Source organism: Ctenopharyngodon idella, chromosome 3 (assembly GCF_019924925.1).
Source record: "Ctenopharyngodon idella isolate HZGC_01 chromosome 3, HZGC01, whole genome shotgun sequence".
NCBI classification, from domain to species: Eukaryota; Metazoa; Chordata; class Actinopteri; order Cypriniformes; family Xenocyprididae; genus Ctenopharyngodon; species Ctenopharyngodon idella.
Window position 1 is genome coordinate 23,731,212 of NC_067222.1, and position 26,133 is coordinate 23,757,344.

At 38.6% G+C, this 26,133-nt stretch overlaps 1 protein-coding gene across 2 annotated transcripts; it reads left to right on the forward strand.

Annotated features, from left to right (window-relative positions):
• Positions 1-346: 346 nt before the first annotated feature.
• On the forward strand, positions 347-25,856 carry taok2a (TAO kinase 2a). 2 transcript variants are annotated; one of them, XM_051886715.1, is made up of 20 exons: positions 347-801; positions 7,760-7,900; positions 9,015-9,086; positions 9,204-9,305; positions 9,381-9,426; positions 9,646-9,742; positions 9,925-10,038; positions 12,090-12,181; positions 12,576-12,669; positions 13,515-13,596; positions 14,897-15,064; positions 15,223-15,429; positions 15,506-15,634; positions 15,728-15,964; positions 16,621-16,749; positions 18,316-18,519; positions 18,652-18,891; positions 19,843-20,064; positions 20,409-20,591; positions 21,694-25,856. In XM_051886715.1, exons 2-20 carry the CDS (start codon positions 7,769-7,771, stop codon positions 22,588-22,590), a joined length of 3,447 nt encoding a protein of 1,148 aa, XP_051742675.1. In that variant the 5' UTR covers positions 347-801; positions 7,760-7,768; the 3' UTR covers positions 22,591-25,856. The 2 variants fall into 2 exon arrangements, with proteins under 2 accessions (XP_051742675.1, XP_051742677.1); XM_051886717.1 differs by having other exon boundaries at positions 19,843-20,055.
• The last annotated feature ends 277 nt before the right edge of the window (positions 25,857-26,133 follow it).

The following is a 26,133-nucleotide window of genomic DNA, read 5'->3' on the forward strand; positions in this document are numbered from 1 at the left end:
TGTTATATTTTGTTTAGGAAATTTCATTTGCATGAATCAAAAATGACAGCCATAAAATTATGTTTTAGATTAGCATTATTTTTGTAGGCCTATAGTTTTAAAAATGTTTTATGACAAGCTGACATGTACCAATGACAGGTAGGAATACATCTCTTCTATTGAAAAGCGTACTCTGTTTAATGTGTTATAATTAATGCCAAACCTTAAAGTTGTGCAATGTATCCATCGGTTGTCATTATGTATGTACAGCATATCACTGTAAACTTTGCCCTTATCAAGATGGCAGATTCCCAACGCCACTCTTCACCGGAAACATACGGCACAGCATTTTGACCTTCCTTCCGGTTGGCTCCCGCCCCACGTAGCCATTTTGCGTTTCCTGGACAAAAAAGGGGGTTAGATAGAAAGACAATCAGACACAGAATAAAATTGGTCTTCAAATCATATCGAGAATCAAAAGTGCGGATGTAACTGTGCAATATGATAGGCGCAGGAGCGGGCGAGCAGGTACACCAGCCGCGGCCCGTATTCAAAGTGGAAACAGTTGGCTAGCTGGCTAACGAACCGTTAGCGAGAGAGTGAGATAAAGACTTCATAGGCACTAAAGAGTTTTAGGACATTCATATATATAACTTATGTTCTTCTGCACGTTAGAAGGCGGACGTTGGTAGAAAAATGGACCGTGTATTGATTTGAAACGTCGCAGCGGGCAAAAAACTGCAAACGCTACGGTTATTTGCGGAGGAAGCCGGATAACTGTTTATTCACAAGGAATAAAGAGGAGGATCGCAGCACGCCACGGTAAGACAAACTGCATTTTAAGCACTTTTGAGTTTGAAATCTAATAGTGATTTGTGAGACATTTATAGCTGGATAAGACTCAGACTTTTCTGTTGACAGACGCTCATCTTGAGTCTGTCATGAACTAGCCGGACATCTTCCATCATAACAATATATAATCAAGGGTTTGTATTACATGCATAACACTAGTTTGTGCATGTGTCTCAAGACCTAGTGAGCTGCCTAACTAAAAAAAGCATCAGTGACACTATTTTTCCTCTATTTCCCCAAAATGCATTTCTCTGGGTTTTTTTAGAGACAGCCGGGATGTTTCTCTATTGTTTAGTTTCCCCCTTTCCAGCAGAACACCGGAAACTGATTGTGCCCCCATCCCTAATTAGCATTTATACAATAGTATGCAACTCTTTATGCATTTTAACCACACTTGACAATTCATTCAGCTCCGAGGCCAACAAAAGTGCTCCACACTACACAAAGTCCACAGGAAAGGTTTTAGTGGTGTGAAAGGTGTGCTTAAACTACACAAACACATTATAGACTTAAGTGCACTCAGTGACTGGAAGGAAGAACATTACTGGGTACCATTTAAGTACAATAATACCACATTAGGGCAAGTGTAATCAATACATGATATTTTGTCATCCAATGTTAGTAGACTGTAACTAGGAGGAGGGGTCAAAAACCTCATCAATACTTTGTAAAGCTGTAGTTCCCAATGCTGGTTGCAGCACATTGTGGATGACACACCCAGTTCAGCTCTTGGAGCATCTACTTGTGAGCTGAACATATAAATCAAGTGGGGTTAAAGGGTTAGTCCACCCAAAAAATGAAAATTCTGCCATCATTTACTCACCCGCCTCATGTCGTTCCAAACCTATATGACTTTTGTACGTCTTTGAAACACAAATGAATATATCTTTTTAATTAAACCTTTCTGTCCTTCCTTTCAAAGTCTGTTAAACCAAAACTTTGACAATTCAAAAAGTTCATAAAACATTGTAAATGTAATCCATATGAATCAAGCCATTTAATCCTAATTTTATATAAAATTGATTAATGTTTTTATGAACTTTGAGTCATCAAAGGTTTGTTTATGTGGACTTTCAACGGAGCATCAGAAATCTCTGATTGCTTTAAAGATATCTTCACTTGTGTTTCAGAGAAAACGAAAGTCTTATGGGTTTAAAACAACACGAGGGTGAGTAATTCGACAGAATTTTCATTTTTGGGTGAACTAACTCTTTAAATAAGAGACATCCAAAATGTGCAGTATGATCATCAGGATTAAGACCTACTGTTGTAAAGAGTCTGTTTATGGGTTGGTTAGCAGCTGTGGGTTTCCCTTAGATCTTGAGTGAACATTTTTTTTTCTTTAAACAGGAAATGCGAAGTAGACTTTTCCATCCCATAGACCCCCAACACCCTGTAATCATGCTGTTGAAGCTCTGGTGGTCATCCACAGAGCTCAGATGACGTGCTTTTCCTTGATGTGTTTTCTAGTCTTCATTACAGCAACCAGAAAGTTTTCTGTGCTGCTAAAAGCTTTGAAACTCAGATGAACTTATGAGTACAGTTGCTTGTCTCCTGCGGTGTGATTGAGTCACCGTCTGTCTTATTGTGCAGGGGTGTCTGGTTGAAACCTTATATTTTAATCTGAGCATCTCTTTTTCTAGAGTTGTTTTCTGAGCTGACTGTCCCAACACGTTTGTCAGGAACTGCCGTGTCTATCATTGTGTTGTTGACCATGTCAAATATATTTTAAGTTGCTGGCATGAACTGAAAATTCACCTTGTCTGTTTTCTAAATGCTTGTCATTTATTATGATGATTGTGAACAATTCACAATCATCCAAAAAAAAAAAAAAAAAAATTAAATTGACCTTGTAATGTTTAGTCAAAATATCATAATAACTGGACCTGGAAGCGAAAAATAACAGACTTCTCTCTGGTGATATATGCAGGATTTCTCCAATCATTTAGTCAACTTAAAATCTCTTGCAAGCTTGTTCATCTGCCTCCACTTTTGAGTGCAACACCCACATCTTAAATTCCAATCAACAGCTGATGCATAGAACCAGCTCCACGCCCTTCATTTCTTTTTTTTCTTTTTTTCCCCCCGATAATCCATTACACTCAAAAGGTACATCACAATACCAAAGAAAAGATTTGTTGTTACTTCTGTTCCATCACGACTGTAAAGACAATGTAAAATAAATAAACACTATTTGCTTTCTTAAAGGTGGGGTATGTATTTTTTCAACTACACTGTTTGGAAGTTAGTTGGGCCGACAGCAATGACAAACGTCTAACCAATCAGCATTAGGAGGCGTATAACGGTCGAGGAGAGAGAAAGAGCAAGCGGGAGATTTGAAAATAAGAGAAAAAACTGCAGAACGAGAGATGGGACACAATACAAAAGAATATCACTGGAATGAAGGTTTATGACTGGGCAAGCGCTTTAGGACCAAGTTTATATTAGAAAAACTTTCCAGCGCTGGAGAGAGCTAAGTGGGAAGGCCTGAAAACTGCTTTGATTCCTTCACATGTGAGTAACACGGTTTTGATTGTCTGGAGCTGCTGTGCTGTTTGCGACTAACAACGAACACTTTGTATTTACTCTTGTGTACTCTACATTCATTTTTTGTGCTTCTTTGTCGTTCGTTCATCAACTGCGCTTTATTTTTCATGAAGCATTTTGTTGCGCGTCAACTGTGATAAACAGACATCCACTCGCATTGCGTGTGTAACAGTGGCCAGATAGTGGAAGTTTTGCAGTTAAACTACTGCACACTGACGACTGCTAGAGAATGAGGTGTTTAGCGTCATTGGTAGTGCATTCGCCTCGCATGCCAGCAGTGATCGGGCCGGGGTTCGAGACCAACTCGGAGCAGGGTGGTTAGGTCTGGAGTGTGAGTTTTGGAGGCGGAGTAATGAAGAGAGGGTGGGTTTGTTTGGGTTGATTTCAAATATCAACAATGTCCAACAGCGTTGTTCAAAATCTACTTACCGCACCTTTAATGCATGTTATTCCTTTTACAAACAATGTTGTCTTGGTAATATTTTGCATAAGGAAACAAATTTCCTTTTTCTGCTGATGTCAAAAATCCTTTAATTTTTGACCTCTCCTCCAACAGTCTGACTCCATTGTCAGTTCCCAATGGATCAAATCAAGTCCCGCCCACTTTTTCCCCATTTAATATTGCATTTCATTCAGAAACTTATCGATTTACCGAAGTAAAATAGGTTTCAAACTGCATTTAATGTTGACTTTATGGACCTCACCCATGTCTTAAATTGAATGTCCATGTGGTTTCTGTTCATTTAGATGTCTTTAAATGTGTTGAGTGTAAAGTCCCGGATATATTCACTGCAAAGTTTTTCTCACTTTTTCGTTCTTCGCGTTGGGTTAAAAAGAAGTTTGAAATATTTGAGCAGCAATATACTGTTAGCAAACATCCTGGCGCCGCCCATGGTACTGAGAGAGGCTTTAGATGAATAAGTAAATATGTACTGTGCGCTTTCCTTTCAATAAAGTAAACGCACAACAAAAATGACAGCGATGGGGGGGAAAAAAAACAGTAAAGCATCCAATCATAGAGATGTGGATGTTTGCACGAGCTCTGCAATTCGGCACTCCAGTAAAGTCACATTGTGTTTATTTATATATGACTTTATACAATAGATTGTTTAAAAGCAAGCAGCTTTACAGTATTAAACATGAAAAACAGTGTCAGTGTCTTTTTCAATTAGAATTACAACTTCATTTTCTAGTATAAAGCGGTTCTCAGCGTGGTCATGTTTTTACTCACGAACGCCCGACCTCGATGGACTGAACAGAAGAAATGAAGTGGAGAACATTTCCATGTAAAGAAGGCGGAGCCTCAAAGGCACACCTACCTGTTACATCATCACCACAGACCAGTGGTAGTTCGATGGTGTTTACAGGCCAGAGCGAACTTTTCCGAACTCCTGAAATGAAGACAAAACGAACTTCGTTTTTGGCCTCATTTTGTTCAAAATGACATCTCACCAGTTTGTTCTTCAATTTCGCTTGAAGTATATCAGGGTCTTCTTAAATCTTCAGGCCTTGACCTCAGACTGACAGCCTATTGTGATGTCAGTTTAGTTTACAGTGTTTCAGATATAATTTTTGGTGATTTGACAGATATTTTATTAACAGTTTAGTGTTTTGTGATTTTTAAAGTTCTGCAACAGACTCAATGAAGTCAGGGGTGGTGATAAAGTGCATAGAATTGGTTGAATTGTATTTGTACTCTTATAAAAGCTTGAGCCTCAGGAGCCAGTGAGAACATCAAGATAACAATACAAGAATCTCAAAAAATTGCAACCACCTGACTCCACCTGTCTGATAAGCAAGATAATGTGTCTCCAATGTGTCTGTGTTTGAGTGTTTTTTTATTACAGTTTAGATGGGCTGCATCAACTAGCCAGTAAAGATTCAGATCAGATTTCAGTATTGATTATCGTCACCAGAGCATAGGAGATCAAATGAATGGGTTCATCTGGCCAGGTTTCTGTCGTCTGCTTTGACTTTGCTGGTGGTGTTCTGTTCAGTGCTATTAATTTCTGTATGTACATATAGGTGTTTTTATAAAAACATTTAATAGCATTATATTTACATGAAGAGAAATTTACAGTAACTTGTTGCTATTAATTATTCTGGCTTTTTTTTTTTTTTTTTTAAACCTTTAATTTGCAAATTGTTTATTGGAACATTTCTCAAGATCTTGAATAATGTGATTCAGCTTTTTTAAAAGTAATAATCAAATAACTAACCAACAGATGAATCTGTAATCAAAATAGTTAATTGCTGCACAGTTTAACCCAATGTTGTTTTTCGCTCCCTCACAAACTTTCTACTAAACCACCTCAATCAGCCTAAAGCCTAAATAGATATTTACATTTCCACTGTGAATTTGAAATGCATATGCAAATTAGAAAGTCCTTCAGGATGTTCTTTACGTTTTGATCAGTGTGTACATTTTGGATTATGTGTTTGGATGTGAGTAAACCAGATGTGTGATGCATTGAATGTGATGGTTGGGTTTTCTCTGGTTGGCAATTCAAATAGTGTGAACAAACAGAATTGGATGCATTAATTATAAGAAGATGAAAAAAGGAACCAAACATCTGATTTTGAAACTCCATCCAACCAGGGCAGATTACAGCATCTTCTTTATTAATGCGCTGCACAGAGTCTCACAACTTCTAACTGGGTCACAGTCTTCTGAGTCTTTTATAGTGTGCTGCAGATGCCAGATTGTGGCATATAAGTCAAGCCAGAGAAGAGAAGAGATGAGAGGAGTTCACAAGTTTAGAGTGACATTTTGAATATTTTCACATTTGGTTCAGTTTCTGAAAGCCACTTTCACCCCAACCAAACAAACCTTTTTTTAAAAAATGGCATTTGCTCCCAATTTGGTGATTTATTGTTATTTTATTTTTTAAAAAAAATCTCTATTTTTATCTCTTGGTATTGTATGCATTCATGTTGTTTTTTTGTTTTTTTTTCTCTCCCCCCCCCCCTTGGTTATCTGTAGTTTGGTTGGATTTAAACTGTGCTAGGTGTTATCAGGTGCACACGGGGTCCATATTTAACTTTTTGCTAGGTAAAAGGTAGGTAGGTAGTTGCTTAACTGTTTCCCTGTTCATGTTTGTGCAAGCAACACCTGATAAACAAGTCTTTTTTTTTTTTTTTTTTTCTCTCTCTCATTTGTTGACTTGGTGCGAGGAATATAGTGTTTTGGAGTTGGCGAATTTTTGCACTGAGATAATCATTAGGTGACTCATGATTTGGAACAGATGTTGTCTTATAAGACAATATATGTTTCAATCACTCATGTCACTGAGGCTACATCGTTGTCACTATTTTTCTTAATGCCACAAGGTGACTATTTACTCATCTAAAGCTATTTTTATTGGCTCTGAGATTTTTTTTATTCAAATCAGGGCTGTGAACCAGTTTAAGGAACGAAAAAAAAAAAAAAAAAGAACAAATTTAACAGTAACAAAAACTAAAATGAAATCACGTTTAATTGTTCTGTACAGAAACGCTTATTTGAAATTGCCATTAGCCAGTTAGTGTTATTTTATCGTTCTCTTTAATATTTTATTTTGGAAAAGTCAACTCCTCATGAATTCGAATAGTACAGCATATGCCAATGTGACGTAGACGGATCCAACATGAGTGAAATGCCCGCGCTCAGTCAGCTGTCAAGTCGTCATAGGCAAGACATTTTAATTGTCACTGCCACAACAAGCTTTGTCTTGAATAACCACAAAGAAGCACCCAAAGGCAGTACAGAGGGATATTTAGCATGAAGTTAAAACATGTTTAGAGACTTGTTTAGTGACATGAAGTAAAGCACTTTTTAGATGGGTCATGACTAAGAAAATCTTGTCAGTCAGTACTTCTATGTCAAGTCATCTAATAAGTCAAGAGTACAAGGCAGTATTAGTCTGTCCAGTGGTTCAATAAACAGGTCAATATTTTTTTCTTTATAGGTTGTCTATGCTTTGTAATCAATGCAAGTAATTCTGTTGTGGTTTTACAATGTTGTGCATTAAATGTTAAAGCTTAATTATCTTATGTCTTTTGTGAGTGAAATGTTGCACAAGTCTGATTATAAATTTGTATAAAGTATAGGCTAAATTAAAATAACATTATTAACAGGTATTTTTTTCTAATTAAACCATTTTCAGAATGGTATTGTTTAATAAGGACCGCAAGAACAGAAACGTTAGAATACTGATTCTACTCGGAGTTAATGGTTGATCCAGACTGATGTCTTAATGAATGAATAGATAGCCTGTTGAGAAGTTCCCTGACTCAGTGCCTTGTTTTTGTGCTGTTGCAGATGAACATAATACAACAGGATTGCTTATTCAGCATACATGCATAGTTACTAGTTCTCTCTCTTTATTTTTCTCTGTCTCAGGAGCCAGCCATGCCTGCCAGTGTGCGTACTGGGACCCTGAAGGACTCAGAGGTGTCTGAGCTCTTCTACAGAGATGATCCTGAGAAGCTCTTCACTGATCTCCGGGAAATCGGTCATGGCAGCTTTGGAGCTGTGTACTTTGTGAGCAAACAATGGCAATATTTATCCATGGATGTGTATGTACTAGGGATGTGCGCTTCGACTAATTTTACAGTCGTTTAAACAGACGTTTTGTAACCGAGTAGTCAACTGGTCTAAAGTAAGAAACCCCCTAAAGACTTGTGCGTATATATGATCCATTTGAAACAATGAATAAAACAGTCAAATCCCATAATTAATGCTGCTAAAAATGGGTCATAAATATGCAGTATGCTTGCCTTGCATTATGACTTTTCAGGAAGCCTTCTCCCTTAAAAAACTGAGTGGGAACATGTCTGTTGCTGTCATCTCGGAGATAAGATATTTTTTTTCAGAGTTGAAGTGAATGACGCGATGGGCATTTGCTTGCTTCGGCTATCACACATATGTGCATGTGCTGAATATGGTTGCGCATGGCTCCAGTGGAATTATTCCAGTTTGACTTGTTACAGCTTCCAGAAAACTTTTCTGTTTTTTTTCTAATTCGAAATTCTCCACGCCTTGCTTGTCTTTCGAGTAGTCATTTCTGACCTCGCCATGGCTGGCAGGAAGAAAAGGCATAGGAGATCTGAGGTAAAATTAATGAGTACCTCTTAAGGTATTATTTTCCCCAGTGTTTTATTTTAATGTGTTATTTAAAATGCCTTCAAATATGCATGTAGCAAAGTTCAAAGCTCAGGGAACAAGGGAGGACCGGCGAACTGTAAACGTAAGTTTTATTTACAAAGTAAATAAAACGAAAGTAAACGGCAGGTGCATCATGGCCGATATACATAAACAACACGCAACTTAAATGTCCCAGGCCTGGTCCTCTTGTCCTCCACTGTCCGATGCGGCGCACACTTCCGCGCAGGTGACGTTCATTTAACACTCGCGCCACCGGCCTTGCTCCATTTTCACGGCTCTGGGCCGCGTTCTGCTCATCACAGTAACATTAAAATGACAGTAAACTGAACGATAAAATCTTGTGTTTTTTTTTTTTTTTTTGTCTCCATGTAATCGGCTATTGTTTTCAGTGTCGACTAGTATCAGCTGTACCGTTTAGTCGACTTGTCTTGCACATCCCTAGTATGTATGTGTGTTATAAGGCTCTATATGACCATATTTTTTTACTCAGGCTCATGATGTGCGTTCAAATGAAGTGGTTGCCATCAAGAAGATGTCGTTCAGTGGCAAGCAGTCCAATGAGGTCAGAATCAAAATACAACTTGTATCTCAACAGTATTGAAGACACAGTTCAAACTTATTCACGGAAACAAACCACATTTTTGCTACTGTTTGGTGTGTTCTCTCTCTTGGCCCACAGAAATGGCAGGACATCATAAAGGAGGTGAAGTTCTTGCAGAAGCTCAGACACCCCAATACCATCGAATACAAAGGGTGCTACCTCAGAGAGCACACAGCATGGGTAAGCGCATATGCATATGCCTGTGAGCGATGTGTTTGTCTGACGTGTGCTAATGTTGTCTGTCTCTCCTGTTAGCTGGTGATGGAATACTGTCTAGGATCAGCCTCTGATCTTTTAGAGGGTGAGTAGTTCGTGTTTACCCTTCCTCACGTCCTCCCTTCTTTTTAAATAAAGCTGTTATGCTCTTCCTCAGCTGCCCTGTCTGACATTAGAGGTGTCCATTTGTTTTTGCTGTGCTGTATTTGTTCACAGGGAAACATGCAGGTGTAAATATTGTAATCATCAGATTTCTGTTATTTTCCCACGGTGAGGTATTTTCTTTTTTCTTTTTCTCCCACAGTGCATAAAAAGCCTCTGCAGGAGGTGGAAATAGCTGCTATTACCCACGGTGCACTTCAGGGCCTCGCCTACCTTCACTCTCATAACATGATACACAGGTGAGACCACTGACCCTTTCCTTGAATTTCTGTTCTTACACCTACTCACTTTGAGATTTTCATTGGGCTGTTCTTTTGTAAGTCCTTTGTAAGTTTTTTTACTCCGTTGTCATTATATATTTATTTTCAGCAATAAAAGCTGCACAGATCCTTATTTCATTTTATTTCTTTTCTTTTTCCAGAGATGTGAAGGCAGGGAATATTCTGCTAACTGAGCCTGGTCAGGTGAAGCTTGGAGATTTTGGCTCTGCCTCAATCGTTTCTCCTGCCAACTCTTTTGTGGGTACACCTTACTGGTAAGTTGTAAATACATTTATTATTTGGTTAAAGGCACAATATGTAAGTTTAACTACTAGATGACGCCGTGAATGAGTGGAATCATGGGAGTTGTCGTCTTCACCTCCACAGCCAATGGAAAGCATTCGGACTCAGCAATCATGTTCATGGATGAGCTAATGTATTGAAGTTTTATTAACGTAACTGTAGTTTGAAGCAGGGCGGGCCAAGAGGAGAATGGAACGAGCAAATTCTAATGAGACACCTGCTTGACACCGTTCTTATAGGGTTAGTTCACCCAAAAATGAAAGTTATGTCATTTATCACTCACCCTCATGTCGTTCCACACCCATAAGACCTTTGTTCATCTTCAGAACACAAATTAAGATATTTTTGATAAAATCCGATGGCTCAGTAAGGCCTCCATTGACAGCAAGATCATTTCCTTTTTCAGTGCCCAGAAAGGTTCTAAAAACATTTTTAAAACAGTTCATGTGACTACAGTGGTTCAACCTTAATATTATAAAGTGATGAGAATACTTTTTGTGCGCCAAAAAAAAACAAAATACCAACTTTATTCAACAATATCTAGTGATGGGCGATTTCAAAACACTGCTTTATTAAGCTTTGAAGCTTTTTACGAATCATTTGTTTCAAATCTGTGGTTCAGAGCATCAAAATCACGTGATTTCAGTAAATGAGGCTTGTTACGTCATAAGTGTTTCAAAATTTCAGTGGTTCATGTGACTTTGGCAGTTTGATACGCGCTCCGAACCACTGATTCAAAACAAAAGAATCGTAAAGTTTCGAAGCTTCATGAAGCAGTGTTTTGAAATCGGCCATCACTAGATATTGTTGAATAAAGTTGCTATTTCGTTTTTTGGCACACAAAACGTATTCTCGTCGCTTTATAATATTAAGGTTGAACCACTGTAGTCACATGAACTGTCTACTGTTTTAAATACGTCTTTAGTACCTTTCTGGGCATTGAAAAAGGAAATGATTTTGCTGGCAATGCAGGCCTCACTGAGCCATCGGATTTCATCAAAAATATCTTAATTTGTGTTCCGAATATGAACGAAGGTCTTACGGGTCTGGAACGACATGAGGGTGAGTAATTAATGACAGAATTTTTATTTTTGGGTGAACTAACCCTTTAAGTCCCATGCTATATATAAGACTATATTAGCATTCACACCTGCAAACACATAGTTACGTCATCTGCCACTTTATAGGGTTGAACTTAAGTTGGGGTGGATTCTGATTGGCTGTCAATGTTTTTTTATTTTTTTTTTTATTCACTCATTAGCTGGAGGAAAAAAAAAATCATTCCATCGATATTGTTCCACTGTGTCATTATCGTTATACTTGTGGTGTGGATTTCTGTATTCTCATAGAATTATAATGATTATTAAAACTTAATAGTTATATTATCCGTGGTGTGGCTTTTTTTTTTTTTTTTTTTTTTAATTATACTAATATTCCCCAATATTACCGTTTTTACTGTATTTTAAATTGGTCACCCCAAACTTTTGAACATTAGTTAACATTGTAAACACATTATGTAAAATTACTGTTTATTACCAAAACATTTTAATATGAGATGAACACCTCACAGAGATTTCCATTAACTTTTTGATTGACAACAAATGAATCTTAGAATCAGAGTAGAGTTTTTAACTGAATCAGTGAACTAATTTAGTTACTTTAGTTTGCATAGATGAATTGAACCTTCCACCTCTAACACAATTTTTGCTGCTAAAATGTAAACCTCAGATACTATTCAAATGTTTTAAAACTCATACTTGCAAGTCATGTCAGGGATTGCCAAACAAGTCTAATAACACAACCTTTAGGAAACATAATTGCCAAATAAAAAGCACATTAAATATTGCAACATTCACAATGTTGGCCATAATATCTGCCTTTTGTCCTTAAATGGTCTATGTAAACTGAGAGGAACCTGTATTGTGAATATTAAAGTGTGTCTGTGCAGTAGATTGTGCTTTTATTTCTTTCAAGGGAGCATAGAAAGTAGTGTTTACCATGATCCATCCCCTCTCGTGTTTAGGATGGCCCCAGAAGTGATCCTAGCCATGGACGAGGGGCAGTACGACGGGAAGGTGGACGTCTGGTCTCTCGGCATCACCTGCATCGAACTAGGTTTGTGATGTGTTGAAACTGATCCATGACTTCCCACCTCCCACTGACCCCTGAAACTTCAGGCCATCTCGGGTATTAAGAGGGTTTATTTAGGCCAGCGTGTTTTGGTGCTTGCGAGTCTGTGTTGTGTCTACGTCTCTTGCTAGGGAAAGGGATTTGGGTTTTAGTGTCTAAGCTGCTTTGGGTTGTAAGCTAACTTCTACTCCTCTTTCTCTTGGTCTCACCCACTCTTTGCGTCTCCCTCTAACTCCTAGTGCTTTCATTTATTCACTCATACCTCTTGGTCTCTGTTTGTAGCACTAATTCTGGTCTCTCATCTTTTTATTCTGACTTAATTCTCTTTTTGTGTCTGTGTGCTTGCACTGGTTTTATATTTCTGTTTGTCTCTCTCTAGCTGAAAGGAAGCCGCCCTTGTTCAATATGAATGCTATGAGTGCCTTATACCACATTGCGCAAAACGAAAGCCCTGTCCTGGCGTCAAACCATTGGTGAGAACTTTGGTCTACATTTTTTTTCTCCTGTTATTTCATTGTCTTATCTTAACTGTTTGGTTTTGTCTTTCTATCTCTCTTGCATTTGCAATCAATTTATTTGTTTTTCTGTTTTGCAATGTATGGGCCCATTTTATTAACTGCTAGGTAAATAACTCCAATTGTAATAATAGAATTTAGTAGTGTTAAATAACAGCAGCAACATAATATGAATTTATGATTAATCGAGAGGGAATGTTCTCTTACTCTAAGAAGATAATGTTAGGTCAAGATGAAACCTCTCTCTCTCTCTCTCTCTCTCTCTCTCTCTCTCTCTCTCTCTGCCTCTCTCTCTGCCTCTGTCTCTCTCTCTCTCTGCTGAGACACTTATTCAGAGCTTGTGGATGCCATGAGGAGGAGATCAACATGACAAGAAGTCATGTATTTGTGTCTGTCACATATGAGTTTTTTTTTTTTTTTTTTTTTTTTTTTTTTTTTTTTTTTAGGCACTGTCAGTTTCAATGCTCTCTCATTTATAGTCAAGTCTAAAAGCAGCCGTCAGCCAAAGTAAAACTATATGATGTGTTTGATTACTAGCCTAAGAAAAATAAATCCACATAATCAATTACTTTTGTACAACTCTGTTTAAGTTGCTTACTGGAAGTCTTTCACAAAGACTTTCAAAATGGCCAGTGTCCATTGACTCCATTCATCAGTTTAAAATGTTTGATACTGAATTTTAAATGACTGCTTTTATATTTATTGCATTGTCATGTTTTTCTGCATGCTTGTCTTTTTATGTTTTCTGTGTATGTGCGTGTGTGTTAAACTTGTTCTTTTCTCTTTCCCCCTTTAAAATGCAGGTCGGACTACTTCCGTAACTTTGTGGACTCTTGTCTTCAAAAGATCCCTCAGGACAGGCCTACCTCAGATGTGCTGCTCAATGTGAGGCTTGAAAACACACTTCCTTGTTCTAGCTAGGCCTGTAATTACATAATCGTCTTTTTTGTGATAAGTTTGAAATAACTGCTATTATTGTGCACTTTATATTCCACTGGAATGTAGAAATGTCTTGTGATGAAATGTCAAAAACTGAAAATAATTTCATGGCAAGACCTATGAGAAATTGCAAGTCTTTGTCAAATGGGGTAGAGCGTTTTTGGATTTTTTTTTTTATAGGTTTTTTATTTTAAATAAAATAAAAAAAGGGTTTTATTTTAAATAAAATTCAACCACTAGCTACTAGGCACCCGTACTTACCATCCATCCCAGAATATTCAGGCATGCTATGTTTGGTGTATTTTCACTGTTGGAGTAAAAAGTATAAGAAAAGTAATGTTCAAGGGTTTAAAGGATTATTTCACTTCAGAATTAAAATTTCTTGATAATTTACTCACCCCCATGTCATCCAAAATATTTGTCTGTCTGTCTTCATATAATGGACTTCAACGTCTACCAACAGGTTGAATGTCCAAATTGCAGTTTCAGTGCAGCTTCGAAGCGCTCTACACGATCCCAGCCGAGGATTAAGAGTCTAATCTAGTGAAACGGTCTGTCATTTCCCAAAAAAATAAAATTATAAACTTTAACCACAAATGCTCATCTTGCACTAGCTCTGCGATGTGCATTAGGTAATCAAGTTGGAAAGGACACGCTTGACGAAGGCGGCAGTACTGACCCAGCAGCAGAGTAGGGTAGGGCGAAGAACTTTGTAAACACTAGGTCAGTACTTCCACCTATGTCACGTGTGATTAAAAAGTATATAAATATTTTATTATTTTTAGAAAATGACCGATCGTTTTGCTAGATAAAACACTTATTCCTTGTCTGGGATCGTGTAGAGCCCTTTGAAGCTGCATTGAAACTGCAGTTTGGACCTTCAACCCGTTGGTAGCCACTGAAGTCCACTATATGGCGAAAAATCCTGGAATGTTTTCCTTAAAAACCTTAATTTCTTTTTTAATGAAGATAGAAAGACATAAACATCTTAGATGACGTGGGAGTGAGTAAATTATCAGGAAATTTTAATTCGGAAGTGAATAATCTTTTAAGCTGTATGTGGATTAAGCTTGTACTACAGGTGACAAAAAGGACTATTAAATCATTAATGGCAATTATTTGTATGACATGTAACCGGTTATTCCGTGTAATTCTAGCTCATCCATGTTTACAAACACTGAGATTGGGTCATGAAGTTCATCTAAACATATAGCTCTGTGGTTCACACAGTGTATTCTCTTTGCAGCATCATTTCCTATGTCGAGAGCGCCCCCATTCTGTAGTGATGGATCTGATCACGCGCACCAAAGACGCTGTGCGAGAGTTGGACAACCTGCAGTACAGGAAGATGAAGAAGATCCTGTTTCAGGAAACCCACAACGGCCCCACACAGGAAGGAGGAGAGGAGGAAGAGGTACATCCAGAGGCTTGTCAACCTTTGTCTTTCTCTTCTTTGATCCTTCTATCTAGTTCAGCCCATTTTCTGCTCTTTTGTTATATTGTTCTACACCACAGAAAATAGGAAAAGATCATTAAAAGTTTTCTTTTGTGTGTGTGTGTGTGTGTGTGTAGGAAGCAGAGCAGTACCTCCTGCAGACAGGCACTGTGAACAGTATGGAGAGCTCTCAGTCTGTGCCCTCCATGTCCATCAGCGCCAGCTCCCAGAGTTCCTCAGTCAACAGCCTGGCCGATGGCTCGGACGACAGTGCTGAGATGGCCATGATGCAGGAGGGAGAACAGACTGTCACCTCTAACAGCTCCATTATACACCGCCCCACTGTACGTAATTAAAGCCAGAGAGCACACAATCTTCAAAAACTGTCCTTTCCTCAACTAATTTGTTGTTGTTCATTAGGCACGTGATAATATTTACGACGACCCCTATCAGCCGGAGATGGAGTCACAGCAGCAGCCGTCGTCGGCCGCTCGGAGGAGGGTGCACAGAAACCGAGACCATTTTGCTACCATCCGAACAGCTTCTCTGGTGAGCACCTGACTGACCCGCAGCTCAGAGTCCATATTTTTAATTTAGATCTGAAGTTAGGATAGACAACCTACTCTCTCCCTTTCTTTCCAGGTGACCCGTCAGATTCAGGAGCATGAACAGGGCTCAGCTCTGAGGGAGCAGATGTCCGGGTACAAGCGCATGAGGAGGCAGCACCAGAAACAGCTGCTGGCTCTGGAGAACAAACTCAAGTCCGAGATGGATGAGCATCAGCTCAGACTGGACAAAGAGCTGGAGACCCAGAGAAACAACTTTGGCAGTGAAGCAGACAAGCTGAGTAAGAAACATCAGGCCATCCTGGAAAAAGAGGTGAGGGGTTTATGAAAAATGATAATAATAATAATGATATTAGATGTTTTGTGATCCCTCCTTGTCTTGCGATGTGCAAGAATGGGATTTTTAAGAAAAAGATGCTTAAATATCATCTCCGATTTAAATTTCACTGTTTAATTTGTTTGTGTATTAAATTGTTTTATTAAAAGTGTAAATACTAAGAGTTTAAAAAAAAGATAAATAATATACACTGCAGGTTTGGTAAGATTTTTTTTGTGTGTTTTTGAAAAAAAGTCTCATTCTCAACAAGGCTGCATTTATTTGATCAAAAATACAATAAAACCGTAATATTGTATTAATAAAATGTATTATTTAAAATTTTATATATATATTTTTTTTTTTCTTTCTGTAATAGCAAAGCTGAATTTTCAGCATCATTACTCCAGTCTTCAGTGTCACATAATCCTTCAGAAATTATTCTGATATGCTGATTTCATTTTCAAATTACATATATCTTTTTATGTTTTGGTGGAAACGATACATTTTTTAGGAGTCTTTGAATTTTTTTGGCATTAAAAATCAAAACTATCACTTTTGATCATTTTAATGCATCCCTGTTAAATAAAATTCATTTGTTTTTAAAAATATGTTTTTTATACATATTTATCTGGTGTTTTTTTTTTTCCTTCCAGATTAAAGCTGCACAGACAGAAGAGAAGAAATTTCAGCAGCACATTTTGAACCAGCAGAAGAAAGAACTCAACAGCCTGCTGGATACCCAGAAACGGCAGTACAGGCAACGCAAGGAGCAGCTAAAGGAGGTACACAAAGAGTCCATTCTTCTCAGAGCTTCATGTTTATGAATTCAGAGTAACTGTACTTGATAAAGCATTAAATTATAAAAGCATCTTTTGATTTGTATCATATTCATCCACCCCATTACCTATCTTTAAAGGTTACCTATTATGCAAAATTCACTATTATACAGTGTTTGAACACACATGCGTGTCCACAGTGTGTGCAAGCAACGAGCCTATAATGGTAAAAATCCACCCACTCCTTTTTTTTATAATCCCCATAAATCATAAATAGTCTCTCCAAATGAGTGATTTCCTCTTACTTGTATGTAAGAGCCCTGCCCATGAGTGGTTGATTATCTGCCTTGTTGGCAAAGATAACGCCCTGAGTGAGCTGCAGCAGTCCGCCATTTTTGTTTCCTCGCTATAGCAGCTGTAGATATACAATATCTGCGCCAAAAAACATTACAAATGTTCTGTTGTTGGATGTACAAACGAACATAAGAGTCTTCATAGACTCTCTGCATCTGAGCCACTGAGGACACCATGGTTTAATTTCATTTATAAAGGAAATGTGCAGAAGAAAGTCGGTAAAGTGTTATATATTTGTGCAAATCATTTTACGCCGGACAGCTTCACAAACGAGGGTCAGTTCAACTCTGGATTTGGAAAAAAGATTAACATGACGGCACATGCTAGTCGATGAGTTGAATCAACTCCACAGCAACTACATAAATTTATCCACTAACCGTTCAGAAATGTCCAGTCTCTCCATCAGTTTCCAACTCCGGTTTGAACAATGTAAGGCTGAACACCGTTTCTGACAATTGTCATTTTGGCTGCTTGAAATTCTCCAGCTTTGTTGTTGTTGAGCAACCGAAGCACGAGCTGTTAAAGTTCTGCCCTCTTCTGGAAAGGGGGCCAGGAGCAGCAGCTCATTTGCATTTTTTGCTCACACTTAAATAGAGGCACATTTGATAAGCTTTAAAGGATAAGTTCACTTTCAAATGAAAATTAGCCCAAGCTTTACTCAGCCTCAAGCCATCCTAGGTGTATATGACTTTCTTCTTTCTGATGAACACAATCAGAGATATATTAATAAGTAAGTCTTCGTAAGTTGAACACGGAAGGCGGTGTGGCGGAAGCTAGATATGTTACTTCATAACTTGCTAAATATGGATATTTTTTTACGCAAACGCATCGCTTCGCTTCGGAAGGACTTTATTAAACCCCGGAGCTGTGTGGAGTATGTTTATGATGGATGAATGTGGATGGAGACACTTTCTTCAACTCAGACTCATTGGTATCCCTCACTGCCATTTATAAAGCTCAGGATATTTTTAAATATATCTCCGATTGTGTTCATCAGAAAGAAGAAAGTCATATACACCTAGGATGGCTTGAGGGTGAGTAAAGCTTGGGGTCATTTTCATTTGAAAGTGAACTAATCCTTTAATAAATGGTCTGTGGGGTATTTTGAGACACATTCTGGGGACACCAGAGACTTATATTACATCTTATGAAAAGGGGCATAATAAGTCCCCTTTAACTTGCTTTTGCCACCCTGAAAATCCTTCCCCGTGGCAACAGGAGCTGAGTGAGAACCAGTCCACGCCAAAGCGAGAGAAGCAGGAATGGCTGCTGAGGCAGAAGGAGTGTCTGCAGCAGATCCAGGCTGAGGAAGAGGCCTCTCTATTACGGCGACAACGGCAGTATTACGAGCTGCAGTGCAGACAGTATAAGAGGAAAATGCTGCTCGCGCGACACAATCTGGAGCAGGACCTGCTTAGAGAGGTGAGACGGACATGTGTTAGTGAGTGCTTTTCCCTTTCATTTTTACTTTCTACCTCACTTTTTTGCCTTTTCATCTATTATTCCCTTTCTTTGCATAATCCATTCTTTTTTTGTCTTTATTTGTCCCTGTAGGACTTGAATAAGCGTCAAACCCAGAAGGATCTGGAGTGCGCTATGTTGTTGAGACATCATGAGTCCACACAGGAGCTGGAGTTCAGGCAGCTGGCACTGGTTCAGCGTACTCGGGCTGACCTGATCCGAACGCAGCACCAGAGTGAACTGGCCAACCAAATGGAGTATAATAAGCGGCGGGAGCAGGAACTCCGTCAGAAACATGCTGTGGAGGTCCGCCAGCAACCTAAAAGCTTAAAGGTGGGGATAATTTTTTTACATGCTTAGTGAGGTACTCACTAGGTTTGGACAAACTGTAGTGTCATATAATTCTAATTTGATTGAGTAAATTTTTAAGAATTTATTTAATAAGAATAATGGAACAAAAAAAAATCCTAGGTTAAAACACCCCTGAAAATCAATTTTAGGGGCCAAATATTTTCCCTTATGGGAAAGTTATTTTATTACAGTGATAGATGGCAATAAATATAAAAATACTCTTCATCTCTGTCTTTATTGTTCAAAGTGTTATTTCAAAGTGTACACTTGAATTGATACTGGTCTGCACTTCACATCAATGTAGCCTAAATGCAGTCCCTCTGTGCTGTCCTGTGCGTCGTGCAGCTATGCCACACAGATTTTGATAGTTGAACAGCTAAATAAATCAGGCAGTGTTTCAAATATGTTGGCTAGGAGTAGTTGTGGTTGCAGATGTGAAGAAAAATTAATATTTATGAGATAAAATAATATTTCACGGCACACGTAGATGTCTACAAAGAAGAAAGCTTTGTCTAGGCTCTGCCCTGGTACAGTTTGTCAAGCCATTTGTTAGTGTGGTTGTTTGATGAGAAAGAGATGAAATGGAGTTGCAATAAACACTTTAAGAATTCATAGAACTGTAGCAGCGGATGACTATTATTCTGTTGCACGGAACTGAGGAACAAATGATGACAGCACGGTTTGATATTTGGTTGACCAATCAGTGGAAAGGGCAGTTTTATTCCCGCACATGTAGAGATCTAATATTCAAGCTGTTTATCCGTTTTAGTTTCATTGTGTTTCCATTTGGCGAATTAGAACAAAGTGTGATGAAAACAAATTATCCGAAGGTACACAGACCCACCAGGTGAATGTGAGATGTTTGTTTGGATGTTGACTTTCAAAGAGTGCTCAAATATTTTTTTTGTTTGTTTGTTTTTTTCGTTCTATCAGACGAAAGAGCTCCAGATCAAACGTCAGTTCCAAGACACGTGTAAGATTCAGACACGGCAATACAAAGCCCTGCGGAACCACCTGCTGGAGACCACGCCCAAATCAGAGCATAAAACCGTACTGAAGAGACTCAAAGAGGAACAAACTCGTAAACTGGCCATCTTGGCCGAACAGTACGACCATTCCATCAAAGACATGCTGTCCACACAGGCTGTGAGTAAGGCAAGGAGAGACCATTTTTTTAATGCTTTGTTTCTCTTTTATTGGTGAATACTTGCAAAATGATTTGCAGTAACCAGAATAATATATGTATAAATTCACATGCATGGGTCAGTCTCACAAAACCGGACAAGAACATGTCCAAATCATGTTTCACCCCAAAATCAAAAGAATAATTTTTAGTTTTTTTCTCAGTTGCTTTTTCTAATACGTTTTTTATCAGCATAAAATAAAGGCAGTTATTAAATGGCATTAATAAATACATAATGTAAAACCTCCAAATTAGACCTAAATCTTTTCATTGGCTGCTTCTCTACTGATATTGCACCTTTTCGTTTTCACAAAAGTTGCGATTGGATGAAACGCAGGAGGATGAGTACCGAGCACTGCGCATGCAGCTGCAGCAGGAATTGGAGCTGCTGAACGCCTATCAGAGCAAAATAAAGATGCACACAGACACACAACACGAGAGAGAGGCCAAAGACCTGGAGCAGAGGGTGTCTATACGGAGAGCTCTCCTTGAGCAGAGGGTGAGAGAGAGCGAAATGGAGTGAATATTAGTGAATGAATGGTTTATGATGGCTCTGTTCTAAAATCTAATGAGCTGCCTTAATATGTGACCCTGGACCACAAAACCAGTCATAAGTCACACGGGTATATTTGTAGCAATAGCCAACAATACATTGTGTGGGTCAAAATTATCGATTTTTCTTTTATGCCAAAAATCATTAGGATATTAAGTAAAGATCATGTTCCATGAAGATATTTTGTAAATTTCCTACCGTAAATATATTAAAAATATATTTTTTTCAGTAGATATGCGTTGCTAAGGACTTTATTTGGACAACTTTAAACAAAACAGGATTTTCTCAATATTTTGTTTTTTTTGCACCCTCAGATTCCAGATTTTCAAATAGTTGTATCTTGGCCAAATATTGTCCTATCCTAACAAACCATACATTAATGGAAAGATAATTTATTCAGTTTTCAGATTTTTGATGTATTAATCTCAATTTCAGTCTTAATAGGGTCACATTTTTACACTACCTTTCAATAGTTACATATATATATATATATATATATATATATTTTTTTTTTTTTTTTTTATTATTTTCAGGAAGGATGCATTATATTGATCAAAAGTGACAGTAAAGGTATTTATAATGCTACAAAAAAATCCCATTTCCCAAGTTTTCATCATTGATAATAAGAAATGTTTCTTGAGCACCAAATCAGCATATTAGAATGATTTCTGAAGGATCATGTGACACTGAAGACTGGAGAAATTATGCTGAAAATTCAGCTTTGACGTCAGAGGAATAAATTACATTTTAAATACTAAATATTATTAAAATAGAAATTAAAATTTAAAACACATTAAAATAAAGTATAAGTGAGTTATTTCAAAAACAGTTGTATCACATTGACGTCTAAAGCAGCATCCTAACTGAAAATTGACCTTTTAAGTGACTGTTTTGAAATGCTTTACATAGGCAACAAGTCCTTATTCAAATAGTGCAAAGGCATCAATTAATTTCAGTAAGCTGACACTATGATACTATAATGAGCATCAAAAGGCATCCAATGTCTCTTCTAATTTTCTCTCTTTGTCACCCTTTTGTCTTTCTTCAGATTGAGGAGGAGATGTTGTCTCTGCAGAATGAGCGTTCTGAGCGAATCCGGGCTCTGCTTGAGCACCAAGCTCGAGAAATCGAGTCCTTTGACTCGGAGAGCATGCGTCTGGGCTTTAGTAACATGGCACTGAGCGGAATCCCTGCTGAGGCTTACAATCAGGGTTACCCCAACCCTCCTTCCTCCGGCCCCGGGGGCTGGCCATCCCGTCCCGTGCCTCGCTCAGGCAGCCAGTGGAGCCACGGTGTCCAAAACTCAGCGGCGCCGCCCTCCTGGCGAAGTCAGAACAGTACAGCCGGGTTCAGCCGAGGGGAGCAAATCTCCAGCCGGGAGAGAGATCGAGAGAGGGATTTAGATGGAATGGGTGCCCGTGGCTTTCCGAGCTCTCGCTCCTCCGCCTCGTCTGCGTCATCATCATCCTCGCATCATCACCTCCGCTACATGCCGCAGCATTACCACCACCAGAGTACGCCACACCTGTACCGCGACAGCCGAGAGAGGGAGTGGGGAGGTGGTGGTGGAGGAGGAGGAGGAGGAGGTGGTCACCACTCTTCTTCTTCCTCCTCTCATGGCCATTCGCATCACATTTCTTCCCATGCCTCTTCCCAATCCCTTGCTCTCCTCCCTCCACCTCCTCCTCCTCCACCCATCTCTCTTTCATCATCTTCTCCCCCGTCCTCCTCCTCCTCTTCTTCATCTCAGAGTGGCTACGGTGGAAGGGGCGAGAGCTTAGCTGTGAGGGGCCCCAGCCTTATGGCTCTGAGAAACAGTCCAGGACCCCTTCGGAGAACCGCCTCGGGCGGAGGTGCTGGTGGGTCGGGCGGGGATGGAGGTTTGAGCCGGAGTACATCAGTGACGTCGCACATTTCCAACGGATCCCACCTCTCCTACTCATAGAAATCAGGCAGGAAGTTCAGAATGTTTTGTGGGCTTTAGCAGGGGAGAAAAGGCCTTCACATAGCTCGCTTAAGAGTTAAACGGAGGCGAGGAGGAGAAACAGTATTTAGATGGGCACACCTTTACTTAAAAGAAGATAGATCTCAGGGTTTCTGATGGGTTAGTGATTTGGGAGGGCTCAGGGTTTAGATCGGGAACAGAAAAGATTAGATGTACTGTTACAGGAGCAGAAAGCTATACTGTTGAGTGTGTGGGAGGGAAAGGATGAAAATAACACAAGTGGTGCCAATGCTGTAGATTGGGCTCATCCTCGACTGGTCCATTTTAGTTTTATTTTATTTTAAACGGTCAGACAGACCCATTGAATTCTGCTCTTTCATGTCCAGGTATTTTCTTGCACGTCTAAAGGTTTAAGATTTGAACTTTTTACAGATATTATTTTATGCTTAATCCTGGATCATATTAAGCTGAATTCATTTAGTGCAATTTATTTCAAGAGGGTTTTATTTTTTAAAGAATAGTTTGCCAAAAAATGAAAAATCTTATCATTATTTAGTCTCTCTCTTGTCATTACAAAATCTACATACTGTTATTTTTTTCATAGAACACGAAGGAGAATTTTTGGAGGATCTTTAAGCAGCCCTTTTCTAGAGTTCTCACAAAATCCAAATTAAAAAAAAAAAAAAAAAAGGTAGTTTTTTTTTTACTTTTGTGCCATATTGAGTCTTCTCAAGCCATTTGAGTGCTTTGTTTGAAAAGACCAAAACTTGGGTCTGAAAATTAATAATACTTTCATGCATTAACGACAAAACAGCTTTTCATGCGTCAGAACCAAACGTAGTTCGCTTTATCTTTTTTTTTTTTTTTTTAGAGCTATGAACTTGTTATATGGAAAAAAGCTGCTTTAAAGGTAAAGTTTGCCTAGAAAATGAAAAATACTCACCTGCATTTCGCTCCAAACCTTTATGACTGTTCTTCTGTGAAACATAATAGAAGATATTTTGCGAAATGTCTCAGTGTTTCTGTCTATACATAGAAAGTAAGTGTTAAAAAAAGTCAGGTTTGACATGACAGAAAATTTCATTTTTAGGTGAACTACCTCTGTAAGCTTTAATATCGCAGACAAATGACAAAATAACACAACACAGGTTTGAAATGACATGAGGGTGAGTGAATAATGGCAGAATTATTCATTGACTCTGAGCGTCCCTTGAGTTTGAGCCAGAGGATCTGAGCCAGAGGATGAGTCCTACTTTTCTATTTTACTGCTAACGAGAGCAGAGCGAGCGAGTCGGATGCAATAGAAGGTGCTGTAGCATGTGCAGAAACTTGTTTCAGGGAGATGAGGCGTAAACTGAGGAACTAAAAAGGTGATTAAACTGATTTTTGTGTAATTATGTAGATAGTAACTAAAACAATACTAAAAGAACATCTATCAGTGATGGGTTTTAAACTGTACATTTCTATTCGAGTCAAGGACGGGAGGCAGTTTTTTTTTTTTTTTTTTTTTTTTTTTAATGATTTTTGTATTCTGTATTCTTTTGTTTATTTTTTTTAAACAATGCCACATGTCATACTGCCATCTAGAGGCTCAGCTGACCTAAAGCAACTCCGCCCACTGTCCTTATAAGGGCAAGCTGCCATTTAAGTTGCAGTTGGTTTAAACTGGGCTGTAATTCAGTGTCTGTTTTTAACGTAGGCTTGATAAGATTACTTTTAAAAAGAGATTGAACCTGGCTAGGTGAATAAGCCATCTCCTTGACTCTATAATGCACACTGTGTAAATATAATGTACATGTCCATAAGAGAATTGGGTTACAAGTTTCTGTGCACAAGACTGATGTACAGAGACCATTTGTATACATACATACACAACAGACGTTTATATGACTGAGTATATATATGTGTATAATACATCACCTGTGGAAGGTTTGACGGGGAAAGTCGTCTGATTGTTTCCTGTTCAACACTTTTGATCTATATTGTACTTATACAACATGTGTATATACAAGCACTAACTCTTATTTAGGGTAATAATAATTTTGCTATGTGAATTGGAAAGTGGGACATAAAAAATAGATACTGTCATTATTATTACACCTACTACTGCCGCTGTAATATTTGTGTTGTACACTAATTTTTCTTTTTGCAATTTTTCTTTTTCTTTTTTAAGACTTTTTTTTAATCAATGCTTACCACTAGGTGGGAAATGTTGGCAGTGTCACAGTGAGAATTTTGAGTCTCGTTTTAGATTTAAAAATAAGTAAAAAAGGACTACCTATCCCAGCATTCCTTGTTACATCTCAGGGTAGGAGTCTATTGTGCAGTGCGTCGTCAGGAAGGTAGTATTTTAGAGCCAGTATTAAACTTGTACAGAACATTTTAAGAGATTTTAGCTGTATAGAACATTTCTAGACGACTGTAAAGTGTCTCAAACACCCCCCTCTGATCCAGCAGGCTTTTCTCCCTCCATCTTATTTTCTGGAATGCATTACTTTTGTTTTTGCATACTAACATTTTATGTACAAGGCAACACAAGATGTTTACATTGACAACCAAAATCTCCAGCATACCCTTAAGAACGTGGTGAATGATGAAGCTAGATTTTGCCAGTAATGTTTTTTTTTTTTTTCCCCTTTGGGAAAACCGAAATCTTCTGTGCTCCCACACTGCCAGCCCTCTTTAGACACCAGCGTTCACTCGGACTCTCCCTCGGCCTCCTGAACCAAGGAGACGTGCAGTACCTCACTTCCCGGTGCCTGGCCAATCACTTCTCGCTCCGTTTTCAGTGTTCACTTCATTCCCTTATGTCCTTCCTTACTTGGTTACTAAGATCTATGGACAGAAGAGGAAAAAATCAATCCTCAGCCCATCTGTAACTCTGGGCTATCATGTAATGTGTTTACAGCAACACATGCTGGATTCTTATTAGTGTATCCTCTTTTAGGGGGTGTTTCAGTATCTGGTGGTAGAAACTTGAGGTAAATGTATGAAATTACTGTCATCATCCTGCAGTGTTCGAAGGACTGGAGCTATAATGCAACTGCGGTTGCAGATGTGTGGAAAAGTGTGTGCAGCCTGTGCTGAAATGTATTGCAAAGTTGAGATGTTTGAAAGGCTGATGGAGAGCATGGTTGTTCAGGGAGCTCAGAAAAAAGGCCAAATTACATTCAGGTGAAATGATTACAGGAGATCTCTTTAACACATGGGCTATAGAACTTGTACAGAAAATGATTAAGTCATTAAAAAGGATACAAACAAAATGAGCTTTCCTGTGTGATATGTCTAGGAATAACACTCAATTTGTTTCCAGCGCTTCTAGCCTGTTTTCTGAATGGCGAGAATGCGGATCTGCCATGGTGCTGCTGAAGGTAAAGAAAAGACAGTTTCCATAGAGACAGAGGCGATACTAAGTGGAAATTACTGGTTGCTGATAAAAAAAGCACATGTTTGTTCTGGTGTAGGGCTTTTTTTAGCCCTAGTCAGAAAATTACTTCCATTTATGGGATGTTTTGCGGTAATCTGTATTTTTCTGGTGTGTTC